The 18273-nt window shown below is 41.0% G+C and overlaps 1 protein-coding gene across 1 annotated transcript in view; it reads right to left on the reverse strand.

The window, feature by feature from the left end:
• Thsd7b (thrombospondin type 1 domain containing 7B) overlaps positions 1–18273 on the reverse strand; it is a 697290-nt gene that overhangs the window by 538190 nt on the left and 140827 nt on the right. Inside the window, exon 2 of the mRNA XM_059280451.1 lies at positions 1402–2212. Coding sequence (XP_059136434.1) covers positions 1402–2212 — 811 coding nt within the window. The remainder of the gene's footprint in view (positions 1–1401; positions 2213–18273) is intronic.

Raw genomic sequence — 18273 nt, forward strand, 5'->3', positions numbered from 1 at the left:
TAAAGAGACAATGTTTTTATAGACTCCCACATATGTGTTCAAATAAATCATCCTGATCATCTACTTAATCCTTTGGGCTTTTCAGAGATAGGAGTAAAGTGGCAGAAATTAGTCTCCAGTGTCCTCCCTATTGTTTATGGCATGAATCAGAACCAAGAATCAAAGATGAAATACACTCATCCTAAGTACCATGAAGAAAACACCATCATTACATTATAAACAGGGGAGGCCCTCTTTTGTGATCTCAAGACAGAGCCACTGATGAAAATGATTACAGCCCAACAATAGCATTGTACTATTTGGTGATTTAAATATTACTGAAAGGCACCTTAATTGTGTGTGTTTGAGGGTTGTCAAAATTTACTAACATTTCCATTTAAATAGCATGGAGGAAAACTAAACACATTTTCAGCATGGTTCTGTGAATTTATTTAAAAGAACACATCTAAACAATTTTGATATCTGAATTGTTGCTTTTAAGAGTTTATTCCCTATACACAAAGTAATGTTAATTATTACTCATGCAAATTTTCATTTTTGATGAAGCAATACTAAAAAATAAAGCAGTCTGGGGTGAACTTTTCGTGCTATTACTAATATAAAAACACATTCAACTCAGATCTCCAAGAATTTCTCTAGTGGTAGAAAACGTAGTAAAGAAATGAAAACAGAAACGAACTCGAAACACCACAGATGCAACGCAAAAGGTGGGAACAAGGCCATGTTCATATCCTGGATCTGGGAGCAAAGCTGAGTTCTCAGCATAAAGGCCATTTAGTTCTATTATGATAGTCACTTAAGCCCTCTGTTTATATTAGTCCATATTGGGATGAAATGTAGAAATGAAAGACTTAACCTTTGTGTGATGGAGTTAGCAATCACAGAGAATTTAAAATGTTGTGGGATAGCTGAGATGGATAAGGATGCTTCCTGCTAGGCCTGACAACCTGAGTTAGATCCCCAGGGCCCTCATGATGGAAAGAAAGAACTGACTCTTCCTGCTGGTGATTGTGCTGTGCCCTCTTCATATGTGTGTGCACAACACACACACACACACACACACACACACACACACACGCATGCACACACACGCACACCCGCACATATACACACACGGGGCAGGGGGGGCGAGACAAAGAAATACAAAGACACATAGACTCAGAGACAGACAGACACACAGAAATGCAGTAAAAGAGTTTAAAACATTGGCTGCTTACACTATGAAATGTCTGACATTCCTAATAAAAATAGCAAATTTCTTAAGTGGACCATAAGTCTTTAAAATCCCAAATTACAAACTTGATTACTATTTTGTCTTGATAGAGAACACAAAGAACCCTTACGGCTATGCTTATTAAGATATTCTAGGTCTACGAAAGACAAGCAGGGAGGACATCCTACCTTAACAGGGCGTTTCTTCCATCACTTCTGGTGCACCACACCTGCCTGGTTTGAAAACCTATCTCTATACCTCCAGGCTGGGAGTGGTGGTGTGCTTTGTAACTCTGATGTGTTAGGGTGACTTGCTCATTTGAATCGGAGCTAAAATCCTGGACATTTCTTCCGCTGAGGTCGACTTCCTTAAGGTGAGGGAGTCTACATTTGCTCCACGGTCCCACCTTAAGGCTGAAGGAATATTCCTCTTTCCCCAGAGGACAGGAAACCGGAGCCTCACAGGCTCTGGATTCGGTCAGATTCGGGCACTGCAGACCTCCATACAGGGGGGGCGCAATGGCCACGCGCGTTCTATGCTGCAGCTTCTTCCCACACCCTTCACGGCAGGTGGACCACGGGGAGAACTCGGATACCACACAGTCCCTGGGGCAAGGGATGAGGCAGGCTTGCTCTGTGGGGGGCTGGGGGGCAAAGTGTTCGCAGATCTCACTGGCCACCATGGTTCTGTTGAGCTTCTGCAGACAGCGCACTGTCCGATGCTGCAGACCGTGCTGTGCGGTCACACACTCGGCAGCCCGAGGCCGGGACTGGCCTTGGGCCCCAGGAGCCAGCAGGCAGTGGTGCCAGTCGGAAACCTCCCACTGGAACAGGTCACTGTGCCAGTCACACACTCGGAAACAGCTCCTTTCCTTTGGAGGTCGGCTGCTCTCGTCACAGTTCGACATGGGACTGGTCCACCCTTCTATGTGAAAACACCACACAGCTCGACTCTGGGCTCCGCCTGGTCCGCAGTCACCTGCACACCTTCCCCAGGGACCTGAGATAGGAAAACAAGGCTCTCCATCATTCTTCAGCTCTGGTGGAAAGAGAAGTATGTCTACATATTTCACAACGCACCCACTACAAAAATCATAAGTTTGGTGTGAAAGGGAGGTAATATTTACTGTCGAAGTTGGTGGGCTGTCTCAGTTTACGATTGTGGAAATTGCCTTCCGTCTCTGATTAGAAACACAAACTAGTAAAAATTACTTGAATATTGTGATGTTTGTTTCCATAGCCCTGTAAGGTGGAAGCTAATGGAAGTACTGACCTGTGGAAGTGTTCTCAGGAACTACAGTGCAATGTGATACCAAGGAAACAGCATGTAGCAAACGATCTGACAATTATGATTGTTATGTTCCAAAGCCTGTATATATAACTCAATATTAATTCCTTCTACTAACCTAGTATTAATAAATTCTAGCTAGGTAATTTTTTCATCAAAAAAGCTTAGAGGCTGGAGAGATGGCTCACATGTTAAGAGCACTGGCTGCTCTTCCAGAGGACCCAGATTTAATTCCTAGCACCCACAAAACAGATCACAAGCATCTGTAATTCCACTTCCAGGAAATCCAAAGCCTTCTTCTGGCCTCAGGCACTTGGCAAGCTCATGATCATAGACCTACAAGCAGACAAAACACCCCTATTCATAAAAATAATAAGAACAAAAATATTTTTAAAAGAAAAGCCCTAAAGCCAAGATTTTAATAACAGGAGTTTTCATGTTTCTAATTCTTCAGTGCACACATTACACAGCTCAAAATAGAAACACATTTAAAAAAAACTTGAAACATCCTAATATATTTTTATTTTCCAAATAATTGTCCTCTGTTTGGGTTGACTTTTCCTGTGGTGAACTGCAGAAAGAAAAATAAGTCTACCACAAGAATAACAGTGAGGCAGTAAATGATGTCTGCTTTGACTATGGAAAATCTGTCCCTGGAAGTGAGATGGGTTTTCATTTGTTTGTTTAACACTTGGCCTTTTTTAAATTAAAGATTTATATAAACACACGCACATACACACAGTGAAATTAATCACACACAAAGTCTATACATCTCAGTGAACTTCTGTACAGTTAGAATAGCCCATTCTGAAGCCGTGAAGTTTCATGTAGGATCTTACACATTTCCTGTTGAATATACTTTATGCACTTATCCACTACACACACACACACACACACACACACACACACACACACATACACACACACACACACGTAAGACAGAGTTAAAATTAGAATTAGCTTTGTAATCTCATTTATGACTCAAGTGTAAATTATCTGCATTCAGTCTTTCCTCACTTTTAGTATTTAGAATGAAATATTTTTCAGTTTAAAGACACTTGGTCTTTCTGTATGACCTACGTTAGCCTTGAGCTGCAGGGATCAAGCAATTCTCTGTCCTCTGCCTCTGCCCCCCAAGTACTCGGAAATGCTGCACAAACCACAGTGTCTAACTGGTTTTGATTTCTGGTAGGTACAAACTCCAGGCCAACCTTCCAACATGAGCTTGTAACAGTGGATCCTTTAATGAGCTCCTGTGTAAAAAGGGAGATATCCATTGAGGTCATTTATTTTTTAACCTTGTCTGTTAACCTCTTCTCTGGGGTTAGTCAGCAAGCTTCTCTCAGAGAAGTAGAGCAATATATGAAAGCCAGGGGGACATCCTCAGAGCACTGCCATATTTTCCTTTAAAAATTTTTTTTTGTGAGACAAGGTCTTTCCTCCCTAGCCTAGAGCTCACCAAGTAGCCTATCCTGTGAGATTTACAGGGGTCTGCATGTTTCTGCCTCCCCAGAGCTGTGACAATACACATGTGCCACCATGGCTAGCCTTTTTGCATGGTTATGGGGATGGAACTCAGGTCTTTGTGAATGCGGGACAAACGCTTCACCCACGGAGTCATCTCCTGTCTTTGATCATACATGTTTCACAAGGACAGAAAATAATCATATGTTATATCAATGGAAAAAGTAATATCCCCTCTTTTACTTCCCTTACTAACCTGAACCTGAGGATGTTTAGTAAAGTCAACTACATAACTTACGACCACTACCAAGACTCTGGAGGTCACTGAGGCATTCTGCAACCCAGGAAGCCGAGTAACTAACACCATCTGGCAAAGAAGCCAGTCTCCCAGGCCACCCCAAATGCAGCTTCATCACTTCAGGAAGTGAACTTTACATGTCAATCAATTACATGTTTAGGAATAGTCACAGACATTGGGGGAGTGACATCACCTGCAGCCCCAGAGAAGCAGGGTATCTATCTGCATTTGGGTTGCCTGCATTTGGCAGAGTTTGGCATTTTAGCAGGAAAACAGTATCTCATTCTAATATTCTCAGTAGTTTAGCTCCATACATACTCTGGCCACATAAATCTTGCATCCATGGCCACACTGCATTGTCAAGCTATGGTGACAATACTTCCTTCGTTTATAAAAGAGATCAACACAACAGGGGGTGGGGTTCATTTCGTTGAAATGAAAGGGCACACGTTATTGCAGTAAGTCAGCTTTTACTCAGCAATATACCTTTGAGTTTGCCTGCTCACGTCCAGCATTCCGTCCCAACATCGACTGAGCACAATAAAGCGATTACACTTGCAAAGTGGTGCGCTCAGCACTAGCTGGCTTGATGAACTGTCTTTAGTCCTGTGTTCATAAGCAACATGCAAAGCTATACAATGCAAATGGAAAATGCAAAGCTGTACGATGCAAATGGAGACACTCGCTAGCTGACCATTCCCCACAGGCTCTGGAGCCTCGATGCTGTGGGGTTGTTTCATTTTAAGTATCCTACCCACTGTCCACTGTGTTGGATAATCTGTTAGTTTCTCTAAAAAGATCCACTCAATAAAGAGATATTTCAAAAGCATATGATGGTGGTGAACTATAAGTATAAAATGAATCATAGGTGATATTAAAATAATTGGCTATAATAAAAGGAAACATTTTGTTAAGTATCATGGGCTTTAAAATAATGGCTGTCAGGATATCTCTATTTGCTTGGGTATTACATGCACACAACTCTCCACTCAAGATTTTGGGTATGAATTAAAGAGAGAAAAGTCAATTTGGTACTACTCAATCTTGAAGAAGTTAACATGAAATTTCATTCAGTGAAAACATACTATCAACTAGATACTGTTCTTTTTAAAAACATTTGTCTAATATATTTCTTATCATTACAATATTGTTTTCTTATTAAAAGTTCTTTGGTTACTTCACAAAACTAAAGCAGCTCATATTTTGTTAGTTGAAACTATCAATATCTTAAACCTTATTCAAGGCCGTTTTTGGTTGAGCTTTTACATCCTTCATCTCTACTAAATGTTACCCAATAGCACCATTTTCCCAGATCAATGGAAGACAAAATGTAACAACTATTAAAAAGCTTAAATTGCTACAGTCACAGACCTAATGCATGTCACAGTGAAGGCTGCTGGTTTGCTCATCAATATTCCTGTGGATAGGACTAGGGGCAGTAAGAACAGGAGTGGGCGTGCACACACTGCCTCCAAGACCGTGAAGGGTGTGTGTCTGTAAACACTGGACGGTTTGTGTAGAAAGCCTCAAGCAAATGCTCAAGCACACAAAACAAATAAATAAGGAGCCAATGCAACTTGAATCCTGTATGCTCAGGACAAATGAAAAACAAATCGTAGACAGGACATGTGAGACGAGTGCTCTGGGCAGGTGACCTGCAGTGATTTGCATTTCTCCAGCATGAAGAAAAAAAAATGTACCCAATGATTTATTCAGTTTTAGTCAGCAATGAACTTTTAGTACACATGAATTAAAATCACAGACCTGAGGGGTTTTGCCATTTTAGAGGGAAAAAAAAACCCTCAAAACACGTGCACTTATATGAAATGTGCCTAAAGTTTGGCATATGTTATAAGCCTTGCCCAAGTTCATATACAAAAGACAAGCTTAAAAAATGAGCAGATAAAAAAATAACATGCAAAATTCATAATTATATTCAGATTATATATCTAAATAAATAATGTGAAGAAACTTGTTTTACTTTTTAATATCAGTTCAGTAACTGCATATGATTTAAATGGAAAACAGGCAAGAAGCCACACAGAGTTTAGGATGTCTCTAAACAACTGCTTTGCCATGCATCACTCTAGAGAAAGCTATTTCACTGATACAAGTGTGAAGGTGTTGGTTTGTGTGTATTTACCTGGGCCAACTTAAATAAGGTAGATGTGTGCTTGACACTTACTGTCTTTTCTATGAGGTACAAACAGGTACTCCTGAATTAATTGCTAGGCATTAAAATCAATCAGTCTGTCTATCTATCTATCTATCTATCTATCTATCTATCTATCTATCTATCTATCTATCTATTTATCTATCTATCTATCTATCTATCTCTCCTTTGAGAATCTCAAACAATTTATTTTGATCTTATTAACCCCCAACTCTTCCAAGTCATGCTCATGGTATTCTCCTCCCCACCCATTGAGTCCAGTTAGTGCTCCCTCTATGACCATAGGATGTGGCCATCCCCTGATGAGAAAAATAAGTAGCTCTCCTACTCCAGGCAGCCATCCTGTACCAATGGCCCCTCCCCTAGGGGTGGAGCTCCTGAGCACCTCACCCACACTAGAATGTTGACTGGCTTGTCCTGTGGGGGCAACCACAGCTGTGCTGAGTTCATGAGTGCAGCAAGCCTGTTGTGTCCAGGAAACGATCTTTCACTCTGGTCCTTCCTGACCTCTGGCTCTTACAGGTCTGTGTCCTCTTCTACAACGCCACCTGGGCCTTGATGGGAGTATGACAGAGATGTCCTATATTTAGCTGAGCATTCCACCATGCTTATTCTCTACACATGGACCAACTGTTGGGTATTTTAAATTGAATCAGTTTTAATAAACAAAAGGAAAGCCTGGTTCCAGGAAAGTTCTTTGGACCTGGAAGGGTAAGAGGAACTTTTGGGTCATTTTTAAATTCTTGACTCTGTGATTTCCAGGATGTTCGGCCCATGTTTTGGCTCCCTGTGCAGACATGTCAATGCTGTAATACAATATTCCTCTGCAGACAGAAAAGGGATGGCAGATTCTATTCCCTTAATTAAGTTACTCTTAACTGGATTAGTTTAGATGAATGAAGAACCCACTCCAAATCACCCTGTTTGAGACAGATTGCTGAAGGTCTAATTTTAGGTGTGGCATCTGCTAAAACCCCTGCCATACTCAAGGAAAAAAAATGGGACTCTCGAGGTCAAAGAAAAATAAACAGGATCTCAACAGCTTTGCAGGACACTCGGCGCTGAGTGAAGCCGCAGCCTTGATTTAATACCATTCATGCAATCGGAAGAGATGTTTGTTTTATTATTCATTTTTCCTAGCCACAGCTTTTATTATCCTGACATTGTTTTATTTTTAACTTGGGCAGCAGGGTAGAGGAGTGACATGAATGATGATGGAGAGTTCAGCATCTTAAGCAGATTATTTGTGGATAATTACTAGACCGAGCACTCTGACATAAACCTCAACATCGTAAAATCTGACGGAAAACAACACTGACTTACTTGTAAGGGGCTTCATTGCCAAGAAGTAGCTGAAAATATGTGTAAGAACTATCGCTTCTCAAAAAGGCTTGATGTCAGTAACAGAAGAGCCAAAGGGAGACATCTCCTCTAGAGTGGATTCTTGTCTTAGAAACCCCTAATACTCTACAAGACCTAAGAAGGAGGAAGGGTCTATTCATTCTCTTATAGCAAGTATTTGGTTCATACTACTTGTCAGGTGTATATTAGAGTCTGGAAATGTAAAAATTAACAAGGCATAAAATGTCACTTACAAAATCTGGCACTAAACGCAATGGTGATTTGTTCATGAGCAGGCTCTTGTGCCCCTAAGTCTTTATTTACACACAGTGTTAATCTGATATCATTTCTCAATCTCATTAGAGTAGAAGTACAGCTAAGAAGGTGTCATGGAGGTGGCTGGATGTGGAAACGCTAAGCACTGAGTGTCTGAATCTATCCACACCGGATAATACACAGAAGCCCCCAGTACTCCCAAAGCTCTCAAAGGTGGTAAGATGGCTACGTGGGTCAAGCAGCCTGCCACTATCCCTGAGTGACGACAAGCTGAGCTCTGATCTCTATCCCTGGGACTGACATAGTACAAGGAGATGAAGGATTCCTGCAAGTTGGCCTGTGACCTTCATACTATATCATGGCACGGGCATCCCTTCCCCACATACACCCCCCCCACACACACACACATTTGCTCATTTTACAACCAATAAAATCCTGTATTCACATTAAAATCATCTTCCAAAAGCACATTTATGTCATAGATGATATGCATGGTCAAATATTTCAATACCCCCCCCCACAACCGGAATAACATAGCAGCAAAAATTAGGAGTTAGCAAATACAATTTCATTTTCAAGGCTGTGATAAGGTCTTCTGAAGCTCATGAATTCATGAGAGATGTCTAGATAGGCAGTTTATACCTCGCTGGACTGAGCACAAACGTCACTGCCACCCCCAGCTCTTTCTCTGTGACTATGTTTGGTTTGACACTAATAGCACATTATAAGCCCACTTCATCTCTATGGACAGATGCCCACTGACTTAAAAGCAAAGCACCTCTGTTATTTATCACTTTTTATTACAAATTATCAGTTGCCAGTGGATACAGCATCCATTAAAACTAGCAGGAGAGCAAAAGTAGATAGAAATATATCTGTTCATTGCTATGAACAGAGGCAACTGCCACACAGACATAAAATCACCTTCTAAACCATGTTTTCTGGTATTTCCAGTTTGAGTCCTAGTTTCTAAAAATTCTAAAGTCTAAAAGAGAGACTATACCTTGTGACATCCTGTTAGGTCTTTTAAGATCACTAAAACCAGCTCCACTGACTCCCCAGAACCCCAGGATGGGAAGGAGATCTTACAGCCCACATGTTTATCAAGAGGAAAGAAACTCTAGACCAATCCAATGAGGTATCCGAGGTCCTGTAACCATTTGTAGCAGAAAGAGGTTTGATGGCTCCATTTCCATATACATGGTCAGTGATCTTTACAGCACGTCACTCTGGCTTCTACTACTATAATTCTACAGCTGCAGAGGAAGAATAATTGTCTCATGAGTGATTGTATCAGGGAAGAGTCAGATAAGGCAAAGAATAAACAAGTTAGAGAGCACACTGAGCTCATAAGGCCCAAGTGATGAGCCGCCGAGATCGTTCACCCCTTCAGGCTCCCACATGGAATAGAGAACATCTCCCAGGGCCCTTCAAACATCATTACAGGAATGGCAACCTTCCCGCCTTTCTATGCAAGGAAACAAAGGCTGGGTTCCTGCTTGAGTACATGGTTAGAGTTCATTCCAGGGTTTAGAACTCAGGAAGGAATCCTTAGGCAACAGGCAGAAAGTGGGCATCCATAGAAGTAAAGCAATAGGAGTATCAGGCTCCTGGATTTTGCACACTTACTATCTTCCCAGTACCACACACATGTGTGATAGGCTTTTGCTTTTCCAGATAAGAAAGGAAAGAATGCTCTAGGTAAACATCTCTATCTTCTTCTAAAACTTCCACACAAAAATTACAGTTCAGCTATTTTTTTAGCAGTGATGTATTTTGAACCATTGAACCCTTTCAAAGCACATTAGGCAAAATGTATTTAGAAGAGGTGGGCTGTAAAGGCAGCTACCATGAGGGGCCAAGCCCTGCCCCTCCTCTCCATCCTCGGGCTCCTTGCCCCCTCTGTCCCAGCTCAGTGGCTTGGCACAGCGGATGGCTTTAGAACTCACTGGGCTCTGATACCTGTCAAGAGATATTTATGGGGCGTTCTCATGCCATAAATATGGCTCCACTCAACTCTGACTTTACTTACAGGAAAGGCTTTAGCTAAGCCCTGTGGGTTTCCTGGTGAGGCAGAAGAAAATGATTCACTCAGCTGTTTGTATCAGTTAAGGCGAAAAGACAACAGCCTATGAGCCACAAAGAGAGGAGATCTGGTCTTTATACAATGCTCCTGCAGGATTTTCTCCCCCAGTGTCCTGGCTAGCTAGGCATTGGCTAGACTTCAGGAAGGGCAAAAAGCAAGCGGGAATACATACTGAAGCTGAATTTTTAAGATGTGTCCCTTCTTAAAACCATAAGAATAAAGTCTATTTATATAGTGGAGGAACAATGAATGTTAGGCTGGGGAGAGGAGGCTTCGTTGCATGTTGTCTCCTAGAGGCTCAAGGAAAGGCAGCTCTGTTGTACAAAGACATTGTTATGAGTGAGGGAGCATATGAATATCTCATTTCCCAATAAGCACCTCAGGAAATAATTCTTCTCTTTGTACAAGAGCACACTGAAGCTAATAATTTTCTTAGCAGCTTCATGGAAACCACCACTGTCATGCTTACTTGGAGCGTATCTGCTTCTGAATGCATGACTCTTTCTAGTAGCAGATGTTTCTGCTACATACTGGTACAAGAGAACACAAAACTAGACACATTTGTTGAGCAGAAGTTTTACTCCATCTCATTTTTAAAAAGGATAATTATTTTTCATTTTAAACAACATCTTGTGACTATATGAGGTCTTCCTCATTTTGTTTAGAAACATTATTTCCAAGCTACAGTATCTGAAAACAGTATCTGAGAGACATCAGTATCAAGAAAACATAACCATATTACATTTTTCTATGTAAATGGCTAAGCACACCCATTTGCCCCACAAAGTCTAGTGACCATGCTAAAGAATCATATATTTACAAAGTTGGAATCTAATCCGTCATTCCAAAGCTTTACCTCCATGCCCCTGGAACCTGGTCACACTTCTTCAACCCACCATCACCAGCTTCGCCATTGTCCTCACTCTCCTTTTCACAGACAGGAGGACTGGTGTCTTCCTTGGACTCACAGGCTCTCCTGCTACATTCCACCTCACCACTACATGGATTCTCTTTCCCTACTGCAGCCATACATTCCTGAATCCTGCAAATGTGCAGTGCTCTGTGTGGGGACTCTTAGTCAGATGTCATCTGCATGCTAAAAGCTATTAACAGCTTCCTGATTTTTCAGAATAAAGAAGATACATTTTTTTAATTGAAATACATATTTTTTCATACAGTATATTCTGATCACAGCTCTCCTTCCTCAGTGCCTCCTGAATACTCCACATCTCCCTACCCATCCAAATTCATACCCTTTCTTTCTCTCTCATTAGAAAACTAATAGGCATCTAAAATAAAATAGAACAAAACAAACAGAAAAAAGCCAAAGAAAAATCACAAGAAAACATACAGACACAAAGACACACATGTTCACACATAAATTCCATAAAAACACAAAATCAGAAACACAAAATATAAAAAAAGCAAAAGACCTATAGTAACACACACACACACACACACACACACACACACACACACACACACACACACCCCTCCAAAAATACCATAGTGTTTGTTTTATGTTAGTCATCTATTTCTGGGTGTGAAGCTTGCCCTTAAGTGTGGGACAACGTTGGAGAATATTAATTTTCCTCTTTAAGGTGTTATCAACTGGAGAAAACCTCTGGGTTAGAAATGGAGGCTTGTGTCCACTTTCTCTCTCAGTGCTGGGACTCCGTCAGCTTAGACCTGTGCAGTTCTGTGCATGCTGCCACAGTCTGAATTCATATGTGCATTAGTCTTGTTTTCATTTATAAGGTTTTGCTTCTTTGGTGTTTTCTACACATATTGGCTCTTAAATCTTTCTGCATCCTCTTCTGCAGAGTTCCGTGAGTCCTGAGAGGAGGGATATGGTAGAGGTATCCCATCTAGGACTGAGTGTTCCAAGGTCCCTTACTCTGTGCATATTGTTCAGTTGTGAGTCTCTGTATTTGTTCCCATTAATGAAGTTTCTCTGATGATAGCTGACCAAGACACTGATCTAGGAGTATAGCAGAATGTCACTTGGTGTCATTCTATTGTTATGTACCTTTAACAGAACAGTAGTATTTGGTTTTTCCCTGGATCAATGGCCTATCTAGTTTCAGGTTCTTGACCACCCATGCAGTGTTGGGCATGCATTCCATCTCATTGAGTAGGCCTTCAATCCAATCAGTTAGTGGTTGATTATTCCAACACCTTTTGTGACACCATTGCACCAGTGTATCTTCCAGGCATGTCACCATCGTACATGGAAGGGTTTGTGGTTGGAGTACTACGGGTACTGGTTGATAGGAATGGAGGCTCTAGGTAGGTACCAGCTCAACTTCTCTGTGTCAGTAAGTTACAGATGGGTAAACAAAAACATTCTTAACCTGACATCTGGGTACCTCTTTCATCAGGACCCATCTATTCTCTTATTGTTAATGATTTGGGCCCACTTAATATCAAGTCATAATCTTGTCAACCTCTCCCCCCTACCTGGTCAACTACCTCTATCTTTAATCAAATCATGCACACATCACTATAAATTCAACAGGGTTCATTAGTGCTTACTCTTTTAAGTCACCTCTTAGGGAAACCTTCCTTATCATCTGATCATACTTTATTCTCCACTAAAAACATTTAGCATTTTTAGAATTGAGAGTCTATTAATAATTATTTAATTCATTGTTTATCACTCAACTCATTGGACTTAAATCCTCAGCAGAAATGCAATGGTTCCATTCACAGGACATCCCCAGTACTAATCTATCACTTGATGAGCTGACAGAATTATAGATTATTGAATCTATCAAGGTAAGAGGCAGAAAAGTGCCCAATATAGTTAGGAAAACTGTCACTCCTGGAGTCTTTCCATACTGGTAGACTGTAGAGTTTACCAAAGAGAAAACCTGTAGACAAATGCCTCTTTTCTGTGTCCTTCTGGCTTATATTCATAGGAAGTAACTTGGAGTGATACTGAACCCAAGTTTCAAATACTTGCGGTCATTATTATTAACTTGATTGGCTCTGGAGTCAACGACTATGCGTGGCTTTAGGTGGGACAGCAAGGGCATCTCCAGGCAGGATCACTTGAGGGATTAAGACCTTCCCAGATATGAAGAGGTGGAGAAATAAAGCAGTTGTTTACCTGGCTGGCTTTGCTTCTTGCTGTGAGTCTCTCTTGCTACTGTTCTGATTCTGCCATCCTTTACTGGCATCGGATTCTGGCTTCTTCAGCCTTCTAATGTGAACTGAAGATAAGCTGTGCCCAGGGACTTCACCATGCCTTCAGCACTAGCCTGGGACTGTGCAGACATGCAGACTTATGGACTGAGTAACTGGCTACCAGGTTTTCCGCTTCACCAGCATATGAGTGGCTATGGTTGGATTGCCCAGTTATAAGTCATTGGTTATACTCATTAATTGTTTTCCTTTATAGAACCCTGAACAATGTATTTGTCATTCACAGTTGTATATGTAATGTCCATTTGTCTAACTAGAATGCATCAGGAAACTCACCCAATAAGAACAACGCAATATCCTTTTGTTCCAAGGGCACAGATCATATACATTCACAATAGCCTGTTATTAATGTTTATTGTTTCTAAACAATGTTGAGAGATGAACTTGTGATGGCCACAGGTTCATTATCATGACCACCAGAGTAACACACCAGAGACTATCCTGAAAGTTGTGTAACAGTCATGTCGATGATGCAGTTCCTTAAAGCAATCTCACAAAGCAGACTCATGGCAGGTGAGACTCCAAGATGCTTTAACCATCCTTGGATAGCCTCACGAAAATGATCAAAAAATGCAATTATAAAGATGGTTTACAGGATGCTATTCTCAGATTTCTAGGAAAATATCTAAGGAGGAATGGACGTGGACAGTGAGCTCTAAGGCAGTCGATGTGGACCACTACTGCCCACTTGCAGAGGAAGTCCTAGAAACCTAAGGAAGCCCCAGCTTCAGGGACTAACCTATCAGGATATGGGGTCCTTACAGGAGCCCCAAAAGTTCAGCAGGCATGTTATCATAGTCACACCATATCAGGGAATTTTCAGTCTTGTTATTTATTCATAAAAGGAAAATTTGAGTCAGAGACCTACCTTTTGGTGGGTTAGGGGACCAAAGGAACATTATGACAAAGTACCTTTTGCTTATAGAAATACAAAGATTCATAGAGAGAAGGTGATGCAAAACCATTTTTTAAATGAAAGCCCTGCCCCTGCCCTTCTCCTTCCTGGATCACCTGAGACACATTGGAGACACCAAGCAGAGCAACCCAATGTCTCTGGGCATTTCCTGGGTCAGAAGGTTTAACAACGTGGAAAGCACCATGAGGCACCTAATTGTATAGTTACCCCCAGCCTTTCAGAACTTTGGGCTGACACACAAACTGATAGATAAGACAGCTACATACACCATCAAAACATCAGGACTCTCAGCTGTACAAAATGTTCAAGATACATAATTAAGCTAAATTAAGGAAAACTAAGAGGGAATCATTTGCTTTGTGTACCTGGTTCTTCAAGCTGTGGTGGATAACTGCTGTAGTCATCACAATGGCATATAATAATGAAGGGGGATTTGAGAAATAATAATAAATGCATCCTCTTCCTGCCCAAGGGCTGACAGCCCCAGAGGACATGTGAGTTCTGCTCAATAGCGCACTGGGGAAATCCATCCTAATTACCCTTTCCCAGATGGGTGGGCACATGGCAGTGGCTTGCAGCCTGTATCAATTCGTTTCAGGCTCTGCATGATTGGAGTTTCCCAGAGTGCTTTGTGGGAATTCAAGGGCTAAAGAAAGTGAATTGAAGAAATGTCATATGTGTGATAGGGGTGCTTTACATTTACATAATGAAAATAATACTTACTGGAAGGTAGCATGCATCACCTGATAGACTTAAGGCTGGAAAGAAAACGCAGAACTGCATCATTTCCAGAGACAGGGAGGACTCTGTTGTCCCTCGCCCTTCCTGGGGTTAATTACCTAAACCGATCCAGGCAATAGAAATATGTTCAGTGTAAAAAAATATATCACCATGGATCAGTACAAAGGGAGGCCTGCTATTAGATAAAATTCAGAACAAATCCTGGTGAGACAAGATTTAAAATGTGTTCTTTTTAAAGATTTAATTTTATTTTTTATTTATGTGTCTGACTATGTGTGCAGTAAAATGTGTGTGTGTGTGCATGTGTGTGTGTGTGTGTGTGTGCGCGCGTGCGTGCGTGCGTGTGTGTGTGTGTGTGTGTGTGTGTGTGTGTCTGTGTTGCATGCTGTGTGGTGCATGAACTGGTTAGTGTGGATGTGTACATGTACATTTGTTCCTGCCCTTGCACTTACGTTCATACAGCAGCCAGAGGTCAATGTCTGCTCTGTCTTCCAGATTGCTCTATCCCCTTAATTTTGAGAGAGTCTACCACTAAAGCTAAAGTTTATATTGGCTATGCTGGTTGGCCCATCATCTTCAGAGGTCAACCTGTCTATGATCTCCAGTCTATGATCTCCATACAGGCATATGTTACAATGCCCAGCACTTTTGTGGGTTCTAAAGATTGGACCTCAGATCTTCGTGCTGGCATAAAAGCCCTTTTCTCTCAGCTATTTTCCTAGCCCCTCTTTAAAACTTTTTTTCTTTTTTTAAAAATTATTATTAAGTGATTTTCCATTCATTTTACATACCAACCCCAGATTCCCTTCACCTCCCTCCTCCTGCCCCCACCTCAGCCTTCCCCTCCAATCCCCCAATCCCACTTCCTCCATGACAAGTTTTAATACACATTTGAATTCCTACCAAATTTGAGTCCGTGTGCTAAAGTTCATGAGCAAACAAATGAAAAAATGTATTTTACATATTTGTTCTCCTGTTATTCAAGGAGATAGTTTGTCATTCTAAAAATGTTTAACCTCAATTTTGTAACATAAAACCATGTTTTAATAATTTTACTATTAGGGCCATGTCCCATGAATACAAGTAAAATTCCGGCTTCAGATCTTTCCCCGGCTACAAACTCACAGACAATGAGCCATGCTAAAAAAAAAAAAAAAAAAAGGAGGCCCACCAATGTCTACTGAGGGAGGATGCCACAAAATACAAGGTATGCATGAACAGGTTACACAGGTGCTAGCCAGGGGGATGAGGCCCAGTGATTCAGAGTAATCACCGGATCCGTCTGTCACTTCATGACCAAGAAACTGATTCTGCATGTGGCATTCATCTTCTGTTTTAGATTCTCGGTGCCACTGCAGACACAGCACAGGCTGTGTTAGGGTTTTACCTCAGGATATGACAAAATGTACTTTATTGACCTCACTTCAGTGAATTATAGCTAGGTAATAACTGATTCCAATATTAGAACACAATATTATCGACTCTGTGTACCCTGCCAGGAGCGCTACAGGAATATAACATTCTGAAAGAACATAGGACAAATCTAATTGGCTTACATATACAGTCTATCACTATAAGAATACATATATACATACACAATGTACATACATACATACATACACACACTGAGAGGGCTGTCATGTATCCTAGGTATATTTAACTCATTATGTAGATGAAAGATGATTTTGAACCTTTTTTCCTTCTGCCCCATCTCTCAAATGCTGGAATTACAGGCACACACCACCACACCTGGTTTATGCAGGGCTGGGGATGCAGGCTAAGACTTTGTGGATGTTATACAGGCACCCTACCAACTGAGCCATATACCTATCCCTCATTACATTAATATTATATAATATATCAAAACTTGCACAAGTCTAAACCAGTTGTTTCTTGTGTACATACTCATTTTCTGTTATATTTTATTCTATTACATATAAATATATGCTATAACTTGTGTAATATTGAATAATCATATTATACAATACATTAATGTATACATTTGTGGTTTTATGCACACATTCATATCTTACTATTTAAAACTATTAACTTCTCAGCATATTTCTTTAGGACATCTCAGTTGCTATTCTAATTATACACCACCTCAGTGACCCAAAATTTCCTTATTCACCTCCCTGCCCCCATCCCAACACCAACTATATCAAGGAGCCCTGTTCTGTTTCTATTTCCTTCTGTAAAATGGATGATTAACTCCCTTGCTTAAAATAATGTGCTTCTGAATACAAACAAAAGACTACTGATACCCAACATTAAAGAAATCTGATTTCTTTATTCATACAGAGACCACATGGAAAATAATGAACCACGGAAAGATATTTCCGAACCATCTGTCAAAGATTAATTTATATCCATTGTCATTTTAAGAGTGAACAGCACTCTGTGATAGTACTCCAAAAATCAATACTTACTTCACGGTTTCAATATGGAAATTTAATGTTGACTATAACATACTACTCCCTGGGTGCCAACTTACTGTAATACATGATGAGAACTTCTAATTCCCCTTGTGATTTCAGAGAATTAGTCTGAGCACCTCATAATTCGTATCCTGATGAAATACATTATCAGCCTATACACTTTGGAGTAATTGAAGCTCACACTTCCTAATCTACTGCAAGGATTACTTGAGGTTTTAGTTTGCTCTGCTCAAGACAGATGGAATTTGCAATAGTCTTTCTACCTTTTTTCTGGCTGACCACATAGATGGCAGGTGCTCAATTTACTGTATCCCAGAAATAAACAGCCATGCCTCCTGGACTGTTGAACGATGGGAAGAGACACATGAACTGAGAGCTGGTCTGGGTGAGTGGCTAACGCCCAGCTCATGACTGCTTTCCCACTGGAACACATTTGTAAACACTGCCCAGCCCTCACAGCTCCCGCAGAGGAGAAGCTCTGGGGTGCCATAGACCACATCTCATCTTTGAACTGCTTCTTTGTCCAGGCAATTGAAATAGGGAATGGGAAAGGATCATTGCTCTAGAAGCAGCCAAACCCTGTGCTCCACTGTGAGATGGATGGAAACATATGTGAGCATTCTGTCTGAGGTCAGGAAGCCTGGTCCAAGCACAAAACAGGGAAGGACTGAGTCCCAACAACAGTTTTTGTCCAACACTAGAAAATCAATGCCTTCCTTGCCCAGCTGGACATCAAGAGGATAGGAACTCAATGCAGAGGTTGGGGTCTACTCACTGTGGCTCATAAATTAGTCTTCAATGTTTAGGCCCCCTTTCTTCCAAATACTTAAAGC

The sequence above is a fragment of the Peromyscus eremicus genome, chromosome 15 (genome assembly GCF_949786415.1).
Source record: "Peromyscus eremicus chromosome 15, PerEre_H2_v1, whole genome shotgun sequence".
NCBI lineage: Eukaryota > Metazoa > Chordata > Mammalia > Rodentia > Cricetidae > Peromyscus > Peromyscus eremicus.